Source organism: Xiphophorus couchianus, chromosome 7 (assembly GCF_001444195.1).
Source record: "Xiphophorus couchianus chromosome 7, X_couchianus-1.0, whole genome shotgun sequence".
Taxonomy (NCBI): Eukaryota; Metazoa; Chordata; class Actinopteri; order Cyprinodontiformes; family Poeciliidae; genus Xiphophorus; species Xiphophorus couchianus.
Window position 1 is genome coordinate 14,375,659 of NC_040234.1, and position 18,690 is coordinate 14,394,348.

At 37.2% G+C, this 18,690-nt stretch overlaps 4 protein-coding genes across 13 annotated transcripts in view; 2 read left to right on the forward strand and 2 right to left on the reverse strand.

The window, feature by feature from the left end:
• gpm6bb (glycoprotein M6Bb) overlaps positions 1-2,534 on the forward strand; it is a 37,937-nt gene extending 35,403 nt beyond the window's left edge. For both annotated transcript variants that reach the window (XM_028024026.1, XM_028024025.1), the window contains exon 7: positions 12-2,534. In XM_028024026.1, coding sequence (XP_027879827.1) covers positions 12-161 — 150 coding nt within the window. In that variant the 3' untranslated portion in view covers positions 162-2,534. The remainder of the gene's footprint in view (positions 1-11) is intronic.
• ofd1 (OFD1 centriole and centriolar satellite protein) lies at positions 1,746-14,725 on the reverse strand. 6 transcript variants are annotated; one of them, XM_028024020.1, is made up of 24 exons: positions 14,075-14,725; positions 13,878-13,946; positions 12,879-12,959; positions 12,567-12,770; positions 12,102-12,170; positions 11,994-12,018; positions 11,805-11,912; positions 11,574-11,710; positions 11,306-11,479; positions 10,505-10,611; positions 10,305-10,424; positions 9,275-9,348; positions 9,097-9,188; positions 8,759-8,948; positions 7,160-7,290; positions 6,885-6,996; positions 5,347-6,036; positions 5,084-5,243; positions 4,894-4,985; positions 3,791-3,919; positions 3,466-3,632; positions 3,223-3,393; positions 3,067-3,137; positions 1,746-2,751 (listed from the first exon to the last, which is right to left on the reverse strand). In XM_028024020.1, exons 1-24 carry the CDS (start codon positions 14,075-14,077, stop codon positions 2,706-2,708), a joined length of 3,222 nt encoding a protein of 1,073 aa, XP_027879821.1. In that variant the 5' UTR covers positions 14,078-14,725; the 3' UTR covers positions 1,746-2,705. The 6 variants fall into 6 exon arrangements, with proteins under 6 accessions (XP_027879821.1, XP_027879822.1, XP_027879820.1 ...); XM_028024021.1 differs by lacking the exon at positions 13,878-13,946 and having other exon boundaries at positions 14,075-14,473; XM_028024019.1 differs by lacking the exon at positions 14,075-14,725 and having other exon boundaries at positions 3,472-3,632; positions 13,878-14,068.
• On the forward strand, positions 13,290-15,566 carry trappc2 (trafficking protein particle complex subunit 2). Of its 4 annotated transcripts, none has more exons than XM_028024030.1 (5): positions 13,290-13,435; positions 13,622-13,746; positions 14,768-14,912; positions 15,183-15,268; positions 15,346-15,566. In XM_028024030.1, the coding sequence occupies exons 2-5, from the start codon at positions 13,654-13,656 to the stop codon at positions 15,442-15,444; spliced, it is 423 nt and encodes a 140-aa protein (XP_027879831.1). In that variant the 5' UTR covers positions 13,290-13,435; positions 13,622-13,653; the 3' UTR covers positions 15,445-15,566. The 4 variants fall into 4 exon arrangements, with proteins under 4 accessions (XP_027879831.1, XP_027879830.1, XP_027879832.1 ...); XM_028024029.1 differs by having other exon boundaries at positions 13,335-13,406; XM_028024031.1 differs by having other exon boundaries at positions 13,344-13,419.
• A 714-nt stretch (positions 15,567-16,280) lies between these two features.
• On the reverse strand, positions 16,281-18,652 carry rab9a (RAB9A, member RAS oncogene family). The gene is made up of 3 exons (XM_028024028.1): positions 18,414-18,652; positions 18,005-18,120; positions 16,281-17,834 (listed from the first exon to the last, which is right to left on the reverse strand). Exon 3 carries the CDS (start codon positions 17,792-17,794, stop codon positions 17,186-17,188), a length of 609 nt encoding a protein of 202 aa, XP_027879829.1. The 5' UTR covers positions 17,795-17,834; positions 18,005-18,120; positions 18,414-18,652; the 3' UTR covers positions 16,281-17,185.
• Positions 18,653-18,690: the final 38 nt, after the last annotated feature.

Sequence of the window (18,690 nt, forward strand, 5' to 3'; positions counted from 1 at the left end):
TTCTCTTGCAGATCCACTACCTCATGATTCTCTCAGCAAACTGGGCCTACCTTAAGGATGCCAGTCAAATGCATGCCTACCAAGACATCAAAATGAAGGAGGAACGGGAGCTGCAGGACATCACCTCGCGCTCCAAGGAATGCCTCAATTCCTACACATAAGGATGTCGCACGCTTACAGGAAACAAAGCAAAACAAACAAACAAACAAACAAAAAAAAATGCATCAACGCAGATACGCTTACGAACACTATGGCCAAACACTACAGGCTGTCTTTCTGGACCAACACTCCGCTAGTATAACCTGCCAACTCTGTGCAGTACTAACCTGGCTCCTAACAAACTAATCCACAAGAGCTGCTTTCTGCACTAACTCACCAAGAAGTGTTTCAGGAGTGCTACATCTTTTCATTTTCTGTTTTGTAGGGAAATGCAGTGTAGTTCTGATATTCATGCAGTTGATTTTGATGTTTTCTAGCCCTTTCTACAACCAGTCTCTGCTGGTGAATGTTAAGACGTTGCACTATTCTCACACAGCGAATAACAGTTTGTTTTTACTCTCTGTTATGCTCCTTCTTTTGACCCTTTGTTGTAAAGTTTCGGTTTGATGACATGTTCTTTTGTCGGATTTCAAATAAAAAAACATGCTAATGATTTGTACACAATAAGGAAGGCCTTATGTCCAATTTCAGTAAGTGTTTTCAAACTCTAGTCTTGCATTGCTGAAATTGTAGCATTAAGAACATTAAACATAGGCAGTTATACAAGCTCTGTAATAGTAAATAGGGTTCACAAGATCAATACACGCATATTTCGCTGGGTAACCATCTTAGTTGCCAATCATTTAAGGGTGAATTAGTTTGGATTGTAGTTCCATTAGCATGTTCGGAACAACAATCGCCTACATTAACACTACCTCAGGTGTGCACTAGAACTCATAGACAACATTAAAAATGTAATTTTGATCAGAAATGGAGCAACATAACCATTCACTGAACCTGATTAAATCCTCTTCATGGTGTTAATTAGAATTATTTCTTACACTTATTACATGAATGGTGTAAAATATAATCTGAATACATGTAACATCTATAAAATTTGGTTCATTTGAATAAAATTTGATGAAAATAAAACAACAACCTGTTTCCAATGATATGATGCTAAGATCTTCCTCAGTAAATAGTTGTGTATTGTACATGAGTACAAAACAAATGTTTACTGTTTTCTGCTTAAGCTCCTGTAACATAAATAAAACTGTCACACATAACACTGCATTTGAAAGCAGCCAGAGTTTCAGTTTTAAGCAATGTAAATATGCTATAATTAACTTTTTTGGTGTCTGATTTTAAAAATTGAAACCTCGTATTAACGATTTTCTTAAATTGCATTTCTTTTAAATGTGCAATTTTTGATATAATTACTCGTGTAATCTTTTTGCTTTTAGTGAAGTTACAGGGATTATTTGATGTCCTGTTGCATGAAAACCATTGTTTCTGCAGAGACACGTGTGATGTACAGTTAGGTATACTGACATCAGTAGTAGGCAGTGTTTGCCCTTTTTAACTGAATAGATATTACTTCCTTTTACATAGCTAACTAGTTATCAATATTTTTAGACTGTCTTTTTAATTTTTTTTCTTTTTTGCATGTTAATGCAGATGTTTTTTTTTTTTTTTTTTTACAAATGTCAAGGGCTTCCTCAAGATTTCCTAAAAATAAACAAAATCAGTTGAAAAAAATTTTTTTAAAGCAAATGTAGCCAAAGTGTTGAAGCCAATGCTGTCCAATGTGTAAAACGGTATCCTGTGAAATTAAAGTATTTGTTTCATGGTAACTAGATAGCTGTACAGTGGCAAAGCTGAGAAATGTGTCGCATGCAACGCCTTGCGAAATAATTTATACCCCTTAAACTTTACCACATATTGTGATGTAAAAACCACAAACCTCATGGTACTTTATTTCTATAGAATACAACCAACACATAACAATGACTTTCTTTTTGCCACTTTTACATAAAGGCCAGATTTGTAGAGTACACAGCTAACAACAGATTGTTCCACCTAAGCTATGGCTCTCTGCAGCTCCTCCACAGGTACCATGGACTTCCTGTCTCATTTCTGAATACCACTCTCTTTGCCTGTCCTGTCAATATGTATGGATATATTGACAGGACTTGGTATAATGCAGAGAATAATCAACCCACTTCTTCCATTTCATAGCAAACCATTACTTTGTCGGTCTGTCATATAAAATCTCAATTAAAGACAATTAAGGTTTGTAGTTGTAACTGGGCCAAATGTGGAAAGGTTGAAGAAGTATGGATTATTTTGCAAGGTATACTACTACATCATAATAATGTACATGACCTTTGATTGTTTGTGTTCCATACTGAATTAACCAAAAAAAACAATTAAATGTTTATGAATCACCAGGAGGACATCAATCAATCAACTAATCAATGAGCACCATGTCTAACTGGAAACACAGCTCAACTGGCCTGATGACTGTTTTTATGAAAATAAAGAAAACAAAGTTATGCATGTTCTAAAGTGTGTTTTTTTTTTATTAGAGCAGTTTACAAAAGTTGCATATTTCACATTTCTAATAAGTGCAAATTGGTCTAAAAAGCTAAAATATCAAAATGTAGGTTAAAAAGGTGACGAGGTTGAAACTCTTTACAGAACTTCGATTCAGCTCTTGAGGCGGCTCACCAGAACTCGTCTTCTTCATCCTTAAGCGAGAATGCTGCAATGCTGAGGAAAACAAACCCAGTTAATAAGTGAAGCCCTCAAGGGACAGAAAAAAGCATAACCCATCAGAGGAAGATATTTTGAAATTAACTTGAAGTAATTCCAGAGCTAATAACATCACTGATCTATCAGGAGATGGGAAACCACAAAAGCAATCAGTTATTGGGATTACAGCACATCCAGAAACTGCAGAAGGAGGCTGAAAGCTTGGACAAGCTTGCTCTTGTATTAAAGGTTTCTGAAGTAACCTTTTGAATTGTTTTATATGCAATATAGTGATATGTCTACAAATCAACACGGCAGCTTTATTTGTGTTACCTTTCATCTTTTTCCTCAAATAAACTCTTGTCCTCTGGGCTCATCTGTCCTCCTTCCTCTCTTACAGGCTTCTAGAAATGCACAAAAAAGCCAAATATACGGTTAAGTAAACTATACAAGTCAAACATAAAATGTTGACTTTTAGATTAAACTGACCTGCTCATTCTGCTTCTCTCTTGCTTCCAGAACCATCTTCATGTATTTCTCCAGTGGATTTTCTACTTTTGGCTCTTCCCTGCTCTGCTCATCGTCTTCTCCTTTCTTAATGTCAGCTTCTTCTTCCGTTTCTTCTCCTTCCTTTTCCGTTTGCACCGCCTCTTCCAAAAGCTGGTTAGACAGAGAAGCAATCACTGTTAAATTTAGATCAACATCTTTTATGCATCGCCACCCTGGATTCACCGTTACCGTCTCCTTCTCCAGACGTTCCAATTCCTGCAGCTCTAGCTCTTTAGTTTCTTCTAGCTCCCTGTGCCTTTGTTCTTGTTTCTCTTTCCGCTCTCTTTCCCACCTCTGCTCCTCTTCTTCCTCTTCCTTTTTGACAGAGTCACCTGAGGTCTCTTGAACGTCTAGACAAAAGTGGAGTGACATAAATTCAGAATGCGGGAAATGAGCAAAACATGGCAGACTGGTAGCAGTAAGAATGATGGCTTTCAACATAAATATAAAATGCATATCATTGTGGGTCAACCAAGATTAAGGGTCATTACTGGACGGGTTGACTCACCAGGCTGGCTGTGCGAGTCTGCAGGGTCTTCTGGGAGGTCCTGGGGTTGGGGGGTGGCGGGCCCTTCGGGGGCCTCCTCAGAGAAAGGGACAGCAGTGTCCAGGAGAAGCTCTGGAATGTGGCCGGGCTCTGGAGGGAGATGCAGCACAAAGAGATCTTTTATGCTCCACCATAATACAACAGAGCCAGAGAACCGGCACAGAATACATAATCAGCTGTCCTTCATCTTCGCCATTGTGCGGGGCTGCTGAAAGGACATGCTGGGGGCCAAATTCATAGCCATTAAAAAACAGGAAAAAAAGTCTGAACCATCAAAGTTGTACATGACACCTGCTGCAAATGACATGGCAGCAGATCATTTGGGAATTTCAGCGGAAAAATGTTCTACTGGAAGGTTGAAGATACACAATAAAACTATATAATGCCAGAGTATAAGTAGCTTGTCCTCCATTGCCACATTACAGCCACAATTTTCTTTATTGGATGTTATGTGAAAGCAGTACGTAATTATGAAGTGGTTTTATGGAATTATGGTTTTTGAGATGTTTGCAAACAAAAATCTGCAAAGGGGACACAAGTCAACGTCTCCCCCTTTTCAAAGCCATTTCTTATGGCTTTTACTCAACAATTGTTTCCTTGTCTCCATGTTTCTATAAATATAAACTATTTTTAAAACAATGCATCTTTTCCTTCCACTTCACAATTACACACAAATGGGTTGGTCTATGACATAAAATCACAATAACACTGTGATGTGTGTGGTTTAACACTGAAATGTGGCATGAATTCCTTGTCAAAGAACTGTCTGTGTATGATTGCATGTCTGTTCGGATGGAGTGCGAGGTTTCCAATTTTAAGTGCTGAGAGCTGCGACGTGCTTCTCTGGCACGTCTTTTCCACATGTTTGTCAGTCAGAACTCTACAGAGATTTTAAGTGTTAACACATGTGAAAAAAATCCATCACGAATTATGTTCAGCTCGCTTCAAAATGAGGAGCATGTAGGGAGATTAAAGAACTAAAATGATTCTTCCCCCTATCATAAAAAAAAAGTATTGGGTTTAACAACATGCACCATGACATGACTGCTAATACTCTAGAACACCTTGCAAATCTCCTGTTAGATCTTCAAGGTTTATCTCCTCTGGATGCGGGGAAGACTCCAAGCTGGAAAACACAGGCTGTGCTTTTGGTGGACTTGAAAGAAACAAGGGCAAACAAGACAACATTAAAATTCATGACCATGAAATAAAACGTGAAATGTTTGTCCTTGTCCTAGCGGCAGCAGATGGTACCTGGAGTGGTCCCGTGCTGTGCTCCTGAGCTGGGGGCTGTGAGGTGGACTGAGCTCAGGAGAAAAGTCACCTGTGTTTGCGACGGTGACGACGGAGGCACAGAAGAGCCGTGTGTCAGACAGTGGCGGCTGGGAGAGTGCCATCGCAGACACCGCTGGCTCTAAGGGGGAGCAAGGACTTATATTGAGAAACAAGACTAAAAGAGGATCAATTTAAACTTAAAGTAGTTGTGTTTGGCATTCTTTGACAAATGAAAAAGCTACCTTCTGCATTCTGCTTCTGATGTCTCTTTCTGGAACAGGATTGTGCCGTCCCAGACGATTGTTTAACTGAAGCAGAGCTTTCATCCTGGCTTTGTCCGTCTCTTACAAATACAGGTTCAGACAAAGAATGGCGACTCTGTTCGGGGACAAATGGGGCCTGGGGCTGGTCATAGACTTCTGAAGGAGGCATGATGTTTCCGGTGTCGTGGGATACCAATGCGGGGGATTGGATACATTGAGGAGTGAGTTGTTTGAGTAAAGTCTTTGGTCTGTGGGTTGAATAGTTGTGTGAAGGCAGAGAGTCTTTCTTCCTCAAAGAGGAACTGGGGTAATGTGAAAAATAGGTTTGCTGTGGTGAAAGAGGCCTATGAGAGGCAATGGGGGGCACTGCCCTCTGCTGGTAGTTTCTGTAAGCTTCCTCCAAGCTTTCAGCCTCCTTCTGCAGTTTCTGGATGCGAGCTTTGGCTTCTGCCACGAGCTCCATGTCCGAGTCTGGAGAATCACTCCAGGGGAACTTGTGTCTTCGCAATGGCTCACCTGCTTCAAAGACATCATGGTGACTCACCCTGGACCTCAGCATAGCTCTGTCCACGTAGATGTCGGGTGGAACCAGCGAGTCAGCGCTGAACTCCAGAACAGAGCGATCAACAAGAGAGGGCTTCGGGTTACGCAGCACTTCATTTTCCAGAGCTGTCGTTATCGATTGAGTCACACAGGAGGAAATGAAAAAGGAAAAGCAAACAGAGAGGAGGGGGGTTCAACACTAAAACAGAAGACCTCCACCAGAAATACAAGCAACTACATCTAAAACAGAGTTACTACCGTTAGACAGCAGCATTCTTTCTTGGTTTCATTTTGTTACAGTGCCGACAAACCTCTTCGTACTCTTCATTTTCCCATTTCAACTTTTTTTGGTATTTTACTGAACAGACCAACTCAAAGTAGCACATTACTATGAAGTGGATTTAGTGGAATGATTTGGTTTTCTAACATGCTTACAAACAAAAGAATCTTAGGAGAGTTTGTATTCGGTCCCCTTTATTCTGATGTGTGTAATTTAATCTCTATACAAATCCAGCAGTTTTGTAAAGACTACATGGGTTACATAGTTGGAGACGTTCAAATTTAGTAGAAGCATCCCCAACAGTCTTCAAGCTGTAATTACAGTAAATAGTGCTTCTAGATGAAATAGACACAGGGGAGCTACAAAAGTGTGCCCCACTTTTTCCTCACTGTCCTTCCACTTCACTGTTTTGTTCTACTTTGTTGTATTATATCAAATAAAATGCCAATAAGACACATTGAATTTTGCAACATGTGAGGCATGAATAGTTTTGCAAGACATTTTAAACAATGGGGAAAATATTTGACACCTGACAAATATCTTCACTCAAAAAACAAAAAGAAAGCAAATCTGTCTATTCAGAGTTGAAAATTTGACAACAAACATGCTACAGAGTCTAACATGCATAACTGAACAAACCTAACATGACACAAAGATCAAGTTAACACAAACTACAAGTTGCACCACATGCTACCTTGCTGTGTTTGGTGAAGCTGTGTTTTGATCTCCTCGACATGCTTAGTCATCCACTCTGCCCTCTCCTCACACTCTGTCAGCTGAGCTTTAAGCTGAGCACATCGTTCCACCTGCAGAGAGAGAGAGAAAAAAAATTACAATTCACCGTCTTGCAAAGTTTTGTATTTGTACCACAGGCACAAAAGCATTTTTCTTCCTATGTGACCATAGGGAAGAATGTAGGTCACATAGTTTCCCACAGTCTTCCAAGTAATCTGGTGGAACAGGACTGACCTCACACTGAAGCTGCGTTTGCAGCACCTGTTTCTGGTTTTCAAACTCTGCCTCATCCAGCGTACGAGCGTTCTGCAGTCGGTGAAGCTCTGTCTGCAAGGCCAGTTCTTCCTTAGATGGTTTGATCATTTCTAAGAAAGGGGGTTTGCAAAACATATTTAGTTAATGTATGCAAAAGCATTCATGTGCCTTACATTTGTTAACCATTTTATAAAAGGCAGCACATAATTGTGAACTGTAAGTAAAATATAATGAATTCTAAATTCTTCTAAATTTGTATTCAGCCTCCGAGTCAAGACTTTTCAGACTGTCTTTAGGAGAATGTTTCTAACAGCTTTCCACATGCGGAAACAGAAGTTGCGCCATTTCCTGAGCTAGAAAATAGATAAACCTCCATCAGACTGGATGGAGATGGCACACAGCTAATTTAGTCAAAATTTAGAATATTATTTTAAAAGTTAATTCTTAGTCTTCGTGACGCTTTGAAGCCTATTCACCAATTACCGAGGCAGCTGGTTGCACTGGATTGTATTTAGAAGTCACATAGTAAGATAAGATAAGATAAGATTTATTTGTCATTGTCATCAACAGATTACAACGAGATTGAGATTTGCTCGACTCGAGTTAAGATGCAGATTATGTGTATATTCATAATATACAAAGATAAAGAAATAAATAGTACAAAATGAGAAATAAATAGACATCAGAAGATGGTTGCAGCGCCTGGAGGTGTCGCAACAGAATTTACATTTTTAACAAAGTGGTGTCAAGAGCAGAAGTTCTTATGCCTTTGAATTTAGTGCCATGATTGCCATCGGGTAAAAACTGTTTTGTTTTTAATGAAGCCCTGTTTAAGGAGGGCTTCATTCAAATGCATGCCACACTGTTCAGATCATTATTTGTAAATAATAAATGAAAGAGAGGGAGAGAAAAATCATCATGCTCCCACTTTCAATTGGCTTATCACATATCCGAAAGAAGTACTTTGAAGTTATAAGTTGTAATGAAAAATAAAAGGGAGGGAGGGTTAATTAAAGATATATGAGTATTTTGAAAAGGCACTATATAATTTCTTTTTAAGTAAATATGTCCAATTTCTACCACACTCAGAGTTTCTACTGAACTCAGGATACTGTGTTTGTGTTACTGACAGAGAAATAAACCAACACATTTTTTCCACTTATTAAACAGGGTGAATTCGGTCTCCCTCACAGAGAAGAAACATTTTTGTTTGCTGCTGGTAAACAGAGCTTTCTGTCTCCGCTTACATTTTAATAGCTTTCCTTCACAGACAGTCTGCAAAGCTACAGGTCAGCCAAAGAGGCCCCACACTGGAAGACCAGGCTCACTCGATTAGACTCAGGGTGAGGCAGAGAGACAGACTGGACTGAACGTTTCACGGCACACTGAAGCTCATACTGAATGGAGTCACAGACACTCAATATAAGAGAGAAACTAGAAAAGAAAAAAACTGCATACATTACATTAACAGAATGTGTATTTGCACCTTGTTTATGTTATCTGAGTAACAGCTGATATGGATATGAAGGAAACAGAAGCTGTTTCATATTCATTAGAAATGCGGCGGTCTCCCTTCACCTGCACGGAGCCGCTGGTTCTCTCCTTGTGCTTCTTCCAGCTGTTTCTTCAGCAGCTGCAGCTGTCCCAGCAGCTCCGTTTTCTCCAGTTTCAAGCGGGAATAGTCGCTTGTACTCTCCAGTCGTTCTTTTAACAGCTCCTTCTGTTGAGTCAGCAGAGATATCTGCTGCTGTGCTGTTTCTAGCTCAACCTGGGAAAACAAACAATGGGTGGAATATGAAAATAGAACTTAGAAAACACTTCAATAAACCACCCTGTGGAAGTCAATCTTCTCCAATAAAGTGTTATAGGAATACTCAAAATATTTCAAATTATATGTTAGTTTAATAAACTAATACCTGAAGTTTTTTCAGCTCTATGCATGCCCTGTTGTGTTCTTCCAGTCTGGATTCAATCAAATCAGACTCCTTTTGGATTCGAGCCGTTTCCACTGGAAAAATAAAAACGCTGTGAACATTGTGAAAATTAATTCACCATCAAGCTGGTAATTTTTCCTGCAGGAAGTGAAATGCTTGCCTTTGTTTCGGTTCTCACTTTCTGTGAGTTTTTCTGTTCTTCTAAGAAATTCTTCCTTCAGCTCAAGCTGATAACTGGAATTATAGAAAGAAGATCAATCGGTGACAAAGATGACTAAAAATCAGGTTCAGCACAAAGTCAAGTCAATGATTCCTTACACTATAATACGAAAGCCACATTTCTCCTATCCCACATTTGTTAACATTTGATGAGATAGCAGTACATTTACAGTATCCCATTAGAATTTCACAAAATTATTATTTATCTCATCTTCTCAGTATTTATTTTAACTTTTTTTTTTTTTCTCGGAGGGCTGATAAGTCAACATACAACCTCAAGTTTTAAAGACTATAATTAGGTGCAAACATAGAATTTATTGTGGATTTTCTATAATTTCTTCAGGGTTTACTTTATATAAAGTTCAAATAAATGAATACACCTCAACTAAATATTTGGTTAAATGTTTTTTAGCAAGATGCAGAAAAACCACATGCTTTTTGTAGTCATCAGCAAGCTTCTGGCGTAGTTCTGGCTGTTTATTTGATCTCTCTTTTTGGCAAAAATGTTAAAGTTGATGTAAATTTGTTGGTTTCCAGGAACAGAACCAACTTCTACATTAATTGCGGACATGTAGTCCATTATTTTTTAATAGGATTGCTCCATAGGCTTAATGTTAGTTGACCTTTAAAGCAATTGTTATGAAATCTTTGTTGATGATGCATGTAAACTTGTGACTGGAACTGTTTTAGCTTTTAATACCAAAAGCGTTCATAGGAAAGAAAATGGGGAAAAAAACGAATTTTGTGTAAATTATTAGATTACAATTTTAGCATAATTGGGTTTTAGCTGATGAAGTTCAAGATGAGCGATGGTTCATATAAGGTAACAATATTACATCAAGTCAACCCAACAGTGACATCATCTGATAGCAATGCTAAACTTAAGAAAATACTACTTAAATCTCTCTTTTGTTGGACTTTAAGTGACCTAAACAAAGCCAGATTGTGTTTTTCTTAAATAAAAAAAATACCTTGAAAGTTCATTCTTCAGTCTCTGGTCGTATGTGTCCTCCATTGTCTTTACAGCCAGTTCTCTCCTCCTCAACAACTCTTCAGTAGCTCTCATCTTCTCTGCATGAATTTCACAGGACCTGACATTGACATAAAACAAAACAATGAATCAGTGACTGAAAAGAAATTCTTAAAAAAAGGGCCTCTAAAAATATCTTACTTTTCAAAAGCCTCCGTTCTCATCCTCAACTCATTTTCTCTGCTGCGCAGCGTTTCGATTTCTTTCAGCAGTAACTGTCTCTGCATGTAGACATTTTTTTCTTCAATCTAAGAATAACACAGTCATTAAAGAATGTTTACACTAATAGTCAAAAGAATTAAGGTCTGCAGATTTGGAAATATTTAAGAATGCAAAAGGTTTTGATATCTAAAGTCAGTAACTTAGAAGTCAAAGTTTCAAAAGTCAGCAATCATTCTTCTTTAACCAGAGAAAGACATCTTGCCATATTGATGACATTCTTGTTGTCTACTCAGATAAAGTAACAGCAAATTTCGCTCACTTAGTGGACCACTTATTCTAATATCTTTTTTTGTCAACACTGCACATACAGTATATACAAGGGTTCTGATAACTATTTAACCTGTTTGGATGAAACTTGGAGCTGGTGTATCAAGTGCAGGAGTAGGCTGATAAAAAATCAACCCTTAAAAAAAACTGCTCAAAGAGAGCTAAAAAAAAACTTCACTTTCTTTACCCATCATAAAGAAATTGTCTAACTGTCACCAGCAGAAGCTGGGTAATCTTGAAAATAAAGCAGCTTTTAGAACTACATTATCTTTTGAGAATGAGGTAAAATAAGTTTCTGGTCTACGCAGAACACTTTTTCACAATTATCTAATTCTGACATTATCACTTATGAAAAAATATTAACCCAGCTTCTAAAAAGCATATCATATGCCAAGGATTTTAAGTATTTAAAGAGAAAGTGCAGAGAAAAACAAGTTATTATAAGTGTCTTACCTCTTGCTGTTTTTGCAACCTCTCAATGGCATTTTTCTCTCGGTCCATCAGTGCCTTTGCCCTCATTTCGTAAGTCCTCTCCAGTTCTTGCTTTAGCTTTTCAAGTTCCTGATTAAACTTGGCTTTTTCATCCATTCTGACCTTTGCAATTTCAACATCTTTGAAATGTTTCAGCTGAGGAAATGACACAATGTAACAGCATAAATGATACAAAACAAAAACAACCCAGGGGATTAAATGTAACTCTACATGTTCATGTGTGTAAAACCTTTGTGTTCATTTCTGCTTCTTTCTGTGCTTCAATCTCTTTTTTATATGCAGCCAGTTTTGACTGGAGTGGAAACATTTTGTCTTCACCTAAACTGGAGTTCTCGTATTGTCTATCAATCATTTTCATCTTGTCAACTGGGAACAGAAAGGAAAATAACTGTGATTAACACTAAATGATAAGTGCTTGAAAACAATGAAAAAGGCAGTTATATATACAAGTTCATCCTACCGAGGGACTCTCCATAACTTGCTAAGTTGGTTGTCTGAGTGTCGACGTCATTACGGAGGTTGTGTGCTGAATGGTGTGTCAAGTTTGTTAAAAGACTGAACAGGAGCCCTGCAAGACACGACCTTTATGCTGACAAGAAGACTTGGGTGTAAAAGAAGTTTGAATGGAAAACAAAGTTACTGAACGTACCTTTATCACCATCTTCTTTATTTAGCTGTTTGAAATTGATAATATTAATATTACAAAACAGCTTCATTGTTAATTTGATTATATCTTACATTTACTGTGGTTAATCACCATAGATGTGAAAAAGGCTGTCGAAGGGCTAAATTTAAGAATCTGAAGAAGGTTTTCTTTCTTGAGAATCTGCCAGAATTGAGCAGAATTGTCATTACAGCCACAAAATTCAGTATACTGTACCACATAATTGTAAAATGATGCAAGACTTAAAAAATAAAAAAAAAACAAAGTGTGACTTGCATTTGTATTCAGCCTTCTGGTGTCAATGCTTATTTTGATGCAAGGTAAGTCTGATTGAAAGGATAGCATCGGTGAACCTAAAATATCAAGTACTCCATTTATGAAGTCAGTTTGTTGCATTGGATTTTATTTAGAGGTGTCAGATTAAAGGGAGGCTGAATGCAAAGGCAAGGCAGATGTCATAATTGTATTTGTAAATAACTAAAAACCACATAGAATACATTGGTGGTTGTGAATCATACAATTACAAATGCAGAAAGGAATAAAAGCAGTCATACACACCTCGTCCTTACACACACCACTCTCGGGGCAGAATATAGAAAGTGTGTACTCATACCCAAGAGTACGGAGGTGATCGGCTACTATAGTGTTGCAAGCTGAAAGTAAAAGAGTATCGGATGCCCCGGGTAGTGGCCTGAGAGCTGGATTTTGTCCCTTGGAATGTGGACTCTTCAACTCCTGGATGAGCTGATTCCGCAGCTGCACCTGGATCAGAACCAAAGGAGATCATGAACAAGGCACATTAGTGAATAAAGTGACCACACTTGTACGAAGACGAAGTTATGTGGCCTTTCTGAGGTTAATGTTACTTACTTTTAGTGTGTCAAGCACTCCTTTGTTTTTAAATGTTTGATAGAGTCTTTTCCTCAGCTCTTCTGGGGATAACGCATCCTCCTGGGACGAGGACATAACGATTACAAAAAAATAGGAAAATCCCTCAATATCAACAAATTCCGCAGCTCGTAGAAGACTAGTTTATCCTAATTCCCGAACAGACGAAGGAGAAATATATTTGTTTTTTCAGTTACTGTACAACTCAAAACAATCGATCCGCTCCCTTTAAAAATGTGAACCCAAAACATTTAAACTCGCCAACGGAAATTCTGCAGTGGGCAGGCGCACATCTATGACGCAACTGATATAAGTCCTTTAAATTTTTTAAATAGCTCTCGATATATCACATTTTCCGTGCAGAATTTTACACAGACCTAATTTAGTAATGTAATTTCAAAAATAGTATGCTCCAAAAAATTCAAAGAAAAGACAAAATAAATTTAAATGGATAGCTAACGTTTTTTTCAATGTCGTCATCTTTTTGCGACTACGCTTTCACATCAGGAAGTGAGTTTGACGGGTAAAGAAAAACTGGGGTATTACTTTAAAATATACGTCTTTAATTTTCCTTTGGACTTGAATTTGGATCCTATTTACTTTGATAGCGAAACAATCCCTTAAAGAATCTCTTGCGTTGTCTGTTTAGTTCAAATGTGTACATGTCATTTCGTTTGTCTCGAAAGATCATTTATTTGATTGTGTTTGTTTTTCATTTACTACAGGGCATAATTTGATTTGCCAAGACAACTATACGATGTCGGGAAGCTTTTACTTTGTTATGGTCGGTCATCATGACAATCCTGTGTTTGAGATGGAGTTTTTACCAAGCGGGAAGCCTGAATCAAAGGTAATAAATATACTCGTCCCTTAAAAATTATCCTAACTGCCTTAAACAGAAATATTTTTAATAAGACTCACTCTTATATATAATAAATAGTAAATTCAGACAATTTTTGTTGCGTATTAAAATGCAGGTACCTGGTTATCCGAGGTGTAATAACAGTGTATTTTTGTGGTGATATGTGACGTTTGTTCTGGGCAATTCAACTGAAAAACAAACAAATCTGATAAGGGAAACTTGTATATATATCGAAAACAAACGCTGTAACCGAGTTGGATAAATGTGAACATTCTGAGATTAATATGTTAGTTAGTAAGTAAACAGAAAAATATACCATTGTCCAGCTGCAGCTGCGGAGATTGACGTGGCGTGAAATACCGAAATAAATTAGCAATAACTTCCCGAGATGCGTTTGAAAGTAAATATGCAAAACAAAATCCAACTGTTTTCTTCCTTTTTTTTTTTTTGATCTACCTTTTAGGTGTGCTAAAACATGGCACAAACCCTGAAACTGTAAACAAACAAATTATGTGATGGTTGTGATTTGGATTTCATATTGTTGTTGTTTTTGTATATTCATGTCTGTTTGCATGAAGCACACATTGGATACCATTAACTGTTCAAGTGTCTAACAGTTTGTATTTCAAAACGCTGCCGCTTTCAGAAAACTGAACAGAAAGTTCCAAAATTTTTGTTGCTTATTTTCATTATTAAACATCCTATTTAATAGTTTATTAAATACATTATAATCTGCAAGCTCTGCATATAGAAGATGAATAGCAAGAAACTCTTTAGAAAGTAATAGAATGTTGTCATAATTTGTCTTAATCATTGGTTTCCTTTTTGTACAGCACAAGGTTCTTTCTACAAGTTATAAACATAAACAGCTCTGTAATCTTTACAGTTGAGCTAACCTTTCTAACAGACTCTTATAAAGCTGATTGCTACGTTTTCATACTTTTAAAGATTCATTAGAAATTTTTGTACTTATGATCCTCATTTAGAAGATGTGTTTCATTGACCACAGGATGACCATCGTCACCTCAACCAGTTCATCGCACACGCTGCCCTAGACTTGGTGGACGAGAACATGTGGCTGTCCAACAGCATGTACCTGAAAACTGTGGACAAGTTCAATGAGTGGTTTGTCTCAGCCTTCGTCACAGCAGGACATATCCTTTTGTGTATTATCTATTGTTTTTTTCTAAGTTTAATATTTAAACACAGTTTTTAGTGTGGTTGGTAAATTGTTTTGGACAATTCTCTATTCAGAAACTCAAAATGTCCATCTTTTTCCATTCAGTGGATACAACATATCTAAGTGGTACCAGACATGTTGAAAACCGCCATATTAAGCAACATAACAGTCGTTTCTTATACCTTTTTTATATGCATGTTTATCATATTTGCCTTGGTTTATTTTCTTTAATTAACTGCCATACAAATAAGATTCATCATGCTGCACGATGTTCGACAAGAAGATGGAATCAAGAACTTTTTTAACGATGTGTATGATTTATACATTAAGGTGAGTTGTGTTCCGTGTGACTCTATTAACCCTAATTTGATAGGCTGACTGTCTGACAATTACGTTTTATCTTCCAGTTTGCAACGAATCCTTTCTATGAAATCAACGCCCCGATACGCTCGACGGCATTTGAGCGGAAAGTCCAGTTTCTTGGAAAGAAACATCTCCTAAGTTAATCATGCCACACCAAGATCTGACTATATTCTTCTCATTGTATACATATAAATCAAAAATGCTTGTCTGTTCTTTTTCTGTTGCATTAAATAAAAAGCATGGCTAAAAGAAATTTGTATAAAATGATAGTGAGTTTATTTTCAATGTGACATTTCTTTCTACTCTGGGATAACTTTTATTTAGCTGACAATGAAGGTTGGTTTTTAAAGTAAATTCATAAGAGTAAACAAGACTTGTAGTTTAATACACAATTACGTTATTCTTTGTTATACAAATATTTCCTGTTCTTTATAAGTTCAAGCATTATTATAGCAAAATCAAAACAGCAAAAACAAATTAGATTTCCCCAGGAAGAGTTTTTAGTTTAATCTCTAGGACAATAAACTAACTTGTAAGCAGTTAATCTTAATGCTAACAACCAAGCTGAGTGTTTCTCATTTTAAATACCTGTCTGATAGTGTCCAACACTAACAATGCCACACCATAAAAATTTGCCTTTAATGTCTCTTAAGAAAACATTAAGTCAAAAATGGAAATCATATAACACGTTATAGCACTATTTCAGTATTTAACTCACTGGTGCTAAGTTGCAGCACATCCTGAATGTATTTTATCAGTACACTTTATCCATCAAAGTCAGCAGACAATGTAATAGAAAGGTTCATTGGTGTATAGTTAAAAATGGTGTGTAGATTATTGTGATCACATCTTATGAGTCAGATTGATGATCCACAATCACATTTTAAAGTATTTTGTGATGGATTGTTGCAATGGAAACAATGAAAAAACACCTAGCATGTTTAAGAGTTAATCATTTGTGTATTAAAAATTGGAGGCCTTCAGATAAGTATTCAACTTTGTGTTTATTCCAGTTTTAAAGTATCACATACATAAATATTTCACAGATTATTTGTTGAATCATGGCACTCTATACAAGCATTAAGATGCTATATTAGTTTTGGTCAGATACACTAGATTTTGATTTTTTTTTTTCTAAAGAACTTCAATAGAGATCTTCATGTCAAGAGTGCATTAAGGATTAGTTTTTTAAAATAGGGCTGAAAAAAACTTTCATATTTAACAAAAAAAAAATTTTGTATGTCATCTAGGCTTTAGAATACAAAGATTTGCAGAAACTTGAAGGCTCAAATTTGTCATGCAAGTTATTCTTTAAGTTTATTCCCAGAAGGAAACATGTTCATGACGGTTTCTCCAACAAGGCTTTAATTTATTTATGATGCAAATACATTATACAGTTTTAAGGGGTAGTAATCAAACGTCTCTGTGGTTAGCTTTTCTAAAGACGGGATTTAGATCATTCATAATCATTAGAAACAGTTATTGGGTGATACAAATGATTTTAATACGATGCAATTAAATTCTGTAATTGTGTTGCACAATCACATTTGGAAGCCCGATAATATTTGCACTCACATCTAAGCAGTGTGTGTCATTATGACAGCAGAAAACTGGAACATTCACTATTTTAATGCATAAAGAATTTTAAAACATGCCAAAGCTAAATCAATGCAAAAGTTCATTTGTAATTGGTCATGAATGGAGTTAGTGTTTCTTGTGTATTCTGGGCAGAGGTTCAGCATTTGGCATCAATGAACCTTGAAGAAATAGTAATAATAATAAAAGAAAAAGCTAGTAGCATAATTTATTACTACAGCATATTATGCCTACAGCCTCAAAACATGAAAGGCATATCAGGGGATTATTAGTGATAGCTTCAGGATTTTATGAACAGCAGGAAGTGGCAGAGCGGGGCTTTCTGTGGAGCTTGACCGTGTCTGTGGGGATGAGGTGATCCGCTTTGTCATCTGCAGCCAGCGCTCTGTGGACTGCTTCCTCAAAAGCCACAGCTACATTTGTGGCATCCTTGGCACTGGTCTCAAAATACGGGTAGTCACCATTTTCCTGGCACCACATCTGAGCTTCCTCTGTAGACACCTGCCTCTCTGTCACGTCCACTTTGTTGCCCAATACCACAAATGGGAAGTTCTCAGGCTCCTTGACATCAGCATAGTAGATGAACTCTTTCTTCCAGTTGCTCAAGTTGAGAAAACTCTGGTTATCATCCACGCTGAAGGTTAGCAGACAGCAATCGGAGCCACGATAAAAAGGAGTCCTCAGGCTACGAAAGCGCTCTTGGCCGGCAGTGTCCCAGATCTGTAGGGTTACCTGATTCCCGTCCACCTCCAGGGTCTTGTTTAGGAACTCAACACCAATAGTGTGGAAGAGGTGGGCATCAAACTTGTTGGTGACGTACCGATTCATGATGGAGCTCTTTCCAACGCCACCATCACCAAGCAAGATGACTTTAAGCAGGGACTTCCTTGCCGTCATGGCTACTAACTACTTATCAAACACTGAGAAACTGTTTTACCTAATAGAAAGATAACACAGGGATTTATTCAGTAAATTACAAAATCATCAAAACTGAATCTCTAAAATACATTAACATTTCAGGTATATTGAATTTATTGAGGTTTACATGTAAAGATACCTCACTTTACAGCACTGACCCAAAGTAGGATAATTGTCATTTATTCTTACCCCAGTTTGACGTTGTCTTCCTTCACTGGGCCAGATCATATGCTGTTAGCCACAGTATTAGATCACATGCTCATTTGCTTAATTTTGATGATGGCAGCCATATAGAGAACATCTATCTATATGAAACACAATGACAAGAAGTCATTTTCCGGATTAACATACTCTTCAGGGCAGAAGTTACGGATGAAAATAGCAATAAAAACGTACACCGTTAATCTATGAAGGCCTAACTTGTCGTCATAACGTACAAAAACATTAACCTCCTGTAAAATGTAGCAATTAATTTGAAAGACAAATTATTCCAGGTCTAAAGGCTGGCTAAGCTTAGGCTATGCTAGGTTAAGTTGAAAATAGATAACAGATGGAAAGGTTAATGAAGAACCAAACTAGCTAGCCTGGCTTTACTTACCGAGACGATTTCTCCTAACGTGCTTCGCAGTTCTAATCGGATAGCTGCTAAAATAATGGTAACAATTAAAAAAAATATTTTGAATATAATGATTTCTTTCGTTTGGCAGCTCAAATAACGTCAGCTCACAGCGTTTCCTGTTCAACTCCCAGAGACTGTGCTAATAAAGCAGCTAGCCGCTAGATCATGTGATCTTAATAGAAACACAACGAGGGCTGAAATAATAACTCAAGCCCTTTTCAACTTCCATACCTTATATTTATATTTATTTGTGAGA

Excerpts from the sequence above, each read along its gene's own strand:
- ofd1 (XM_028024018.1), bottom strand. The coding sequence starts at position 14,030 with ATGTTCACATTTATCCAACTCGGTTACAGCGTTTGTTTTCGATATATA. Across the intron at positions 11,711-11,804 it reads AAGTTATGGAGAGTCCCTCG|TTGACAAGATGAAAATGATT; the intron begins GTAGGATGAACT and ends TTCTGTTCCCAG. Across the intron at positions 5,244-5,346 it reads TCAGAAGCAGAATGCAGAAG|AGCCAGCGGTGTCTGCGATG; the intron begins GTAGCTTTTTCA and ends GCTCCCCCTTAG.
- rab9a (XM_028024028.1), bottom strand. The coding sequence starts at position 17,794 with ATGACGGCAAGGAAGTCCCTGCTTAAAGTCATCTTGCTTGGTGATGGT.
- trappc2 (XM_028024029.1), top strand. The coding sequence starts at position 13,367 with ATGTCGTCATCTTTTTGCGACTACGCTTTCACATCAGGAA. Across the intron at positions 13,407-13,621 it reads CTACGCTTTCACATCAGGAA|GGCATAATTTGATTTGCCAA; the intron begins GTGAGTTTGACG and ends CATTTACTACAG. Across the intron at positions 14,913-15,182 it reads AGCCTTCGTCACAGCAGGAC|AAATAAGATTCATCATGCTG; the intron begins ATATCCTTTTGT and ends TAACTGCCATAC.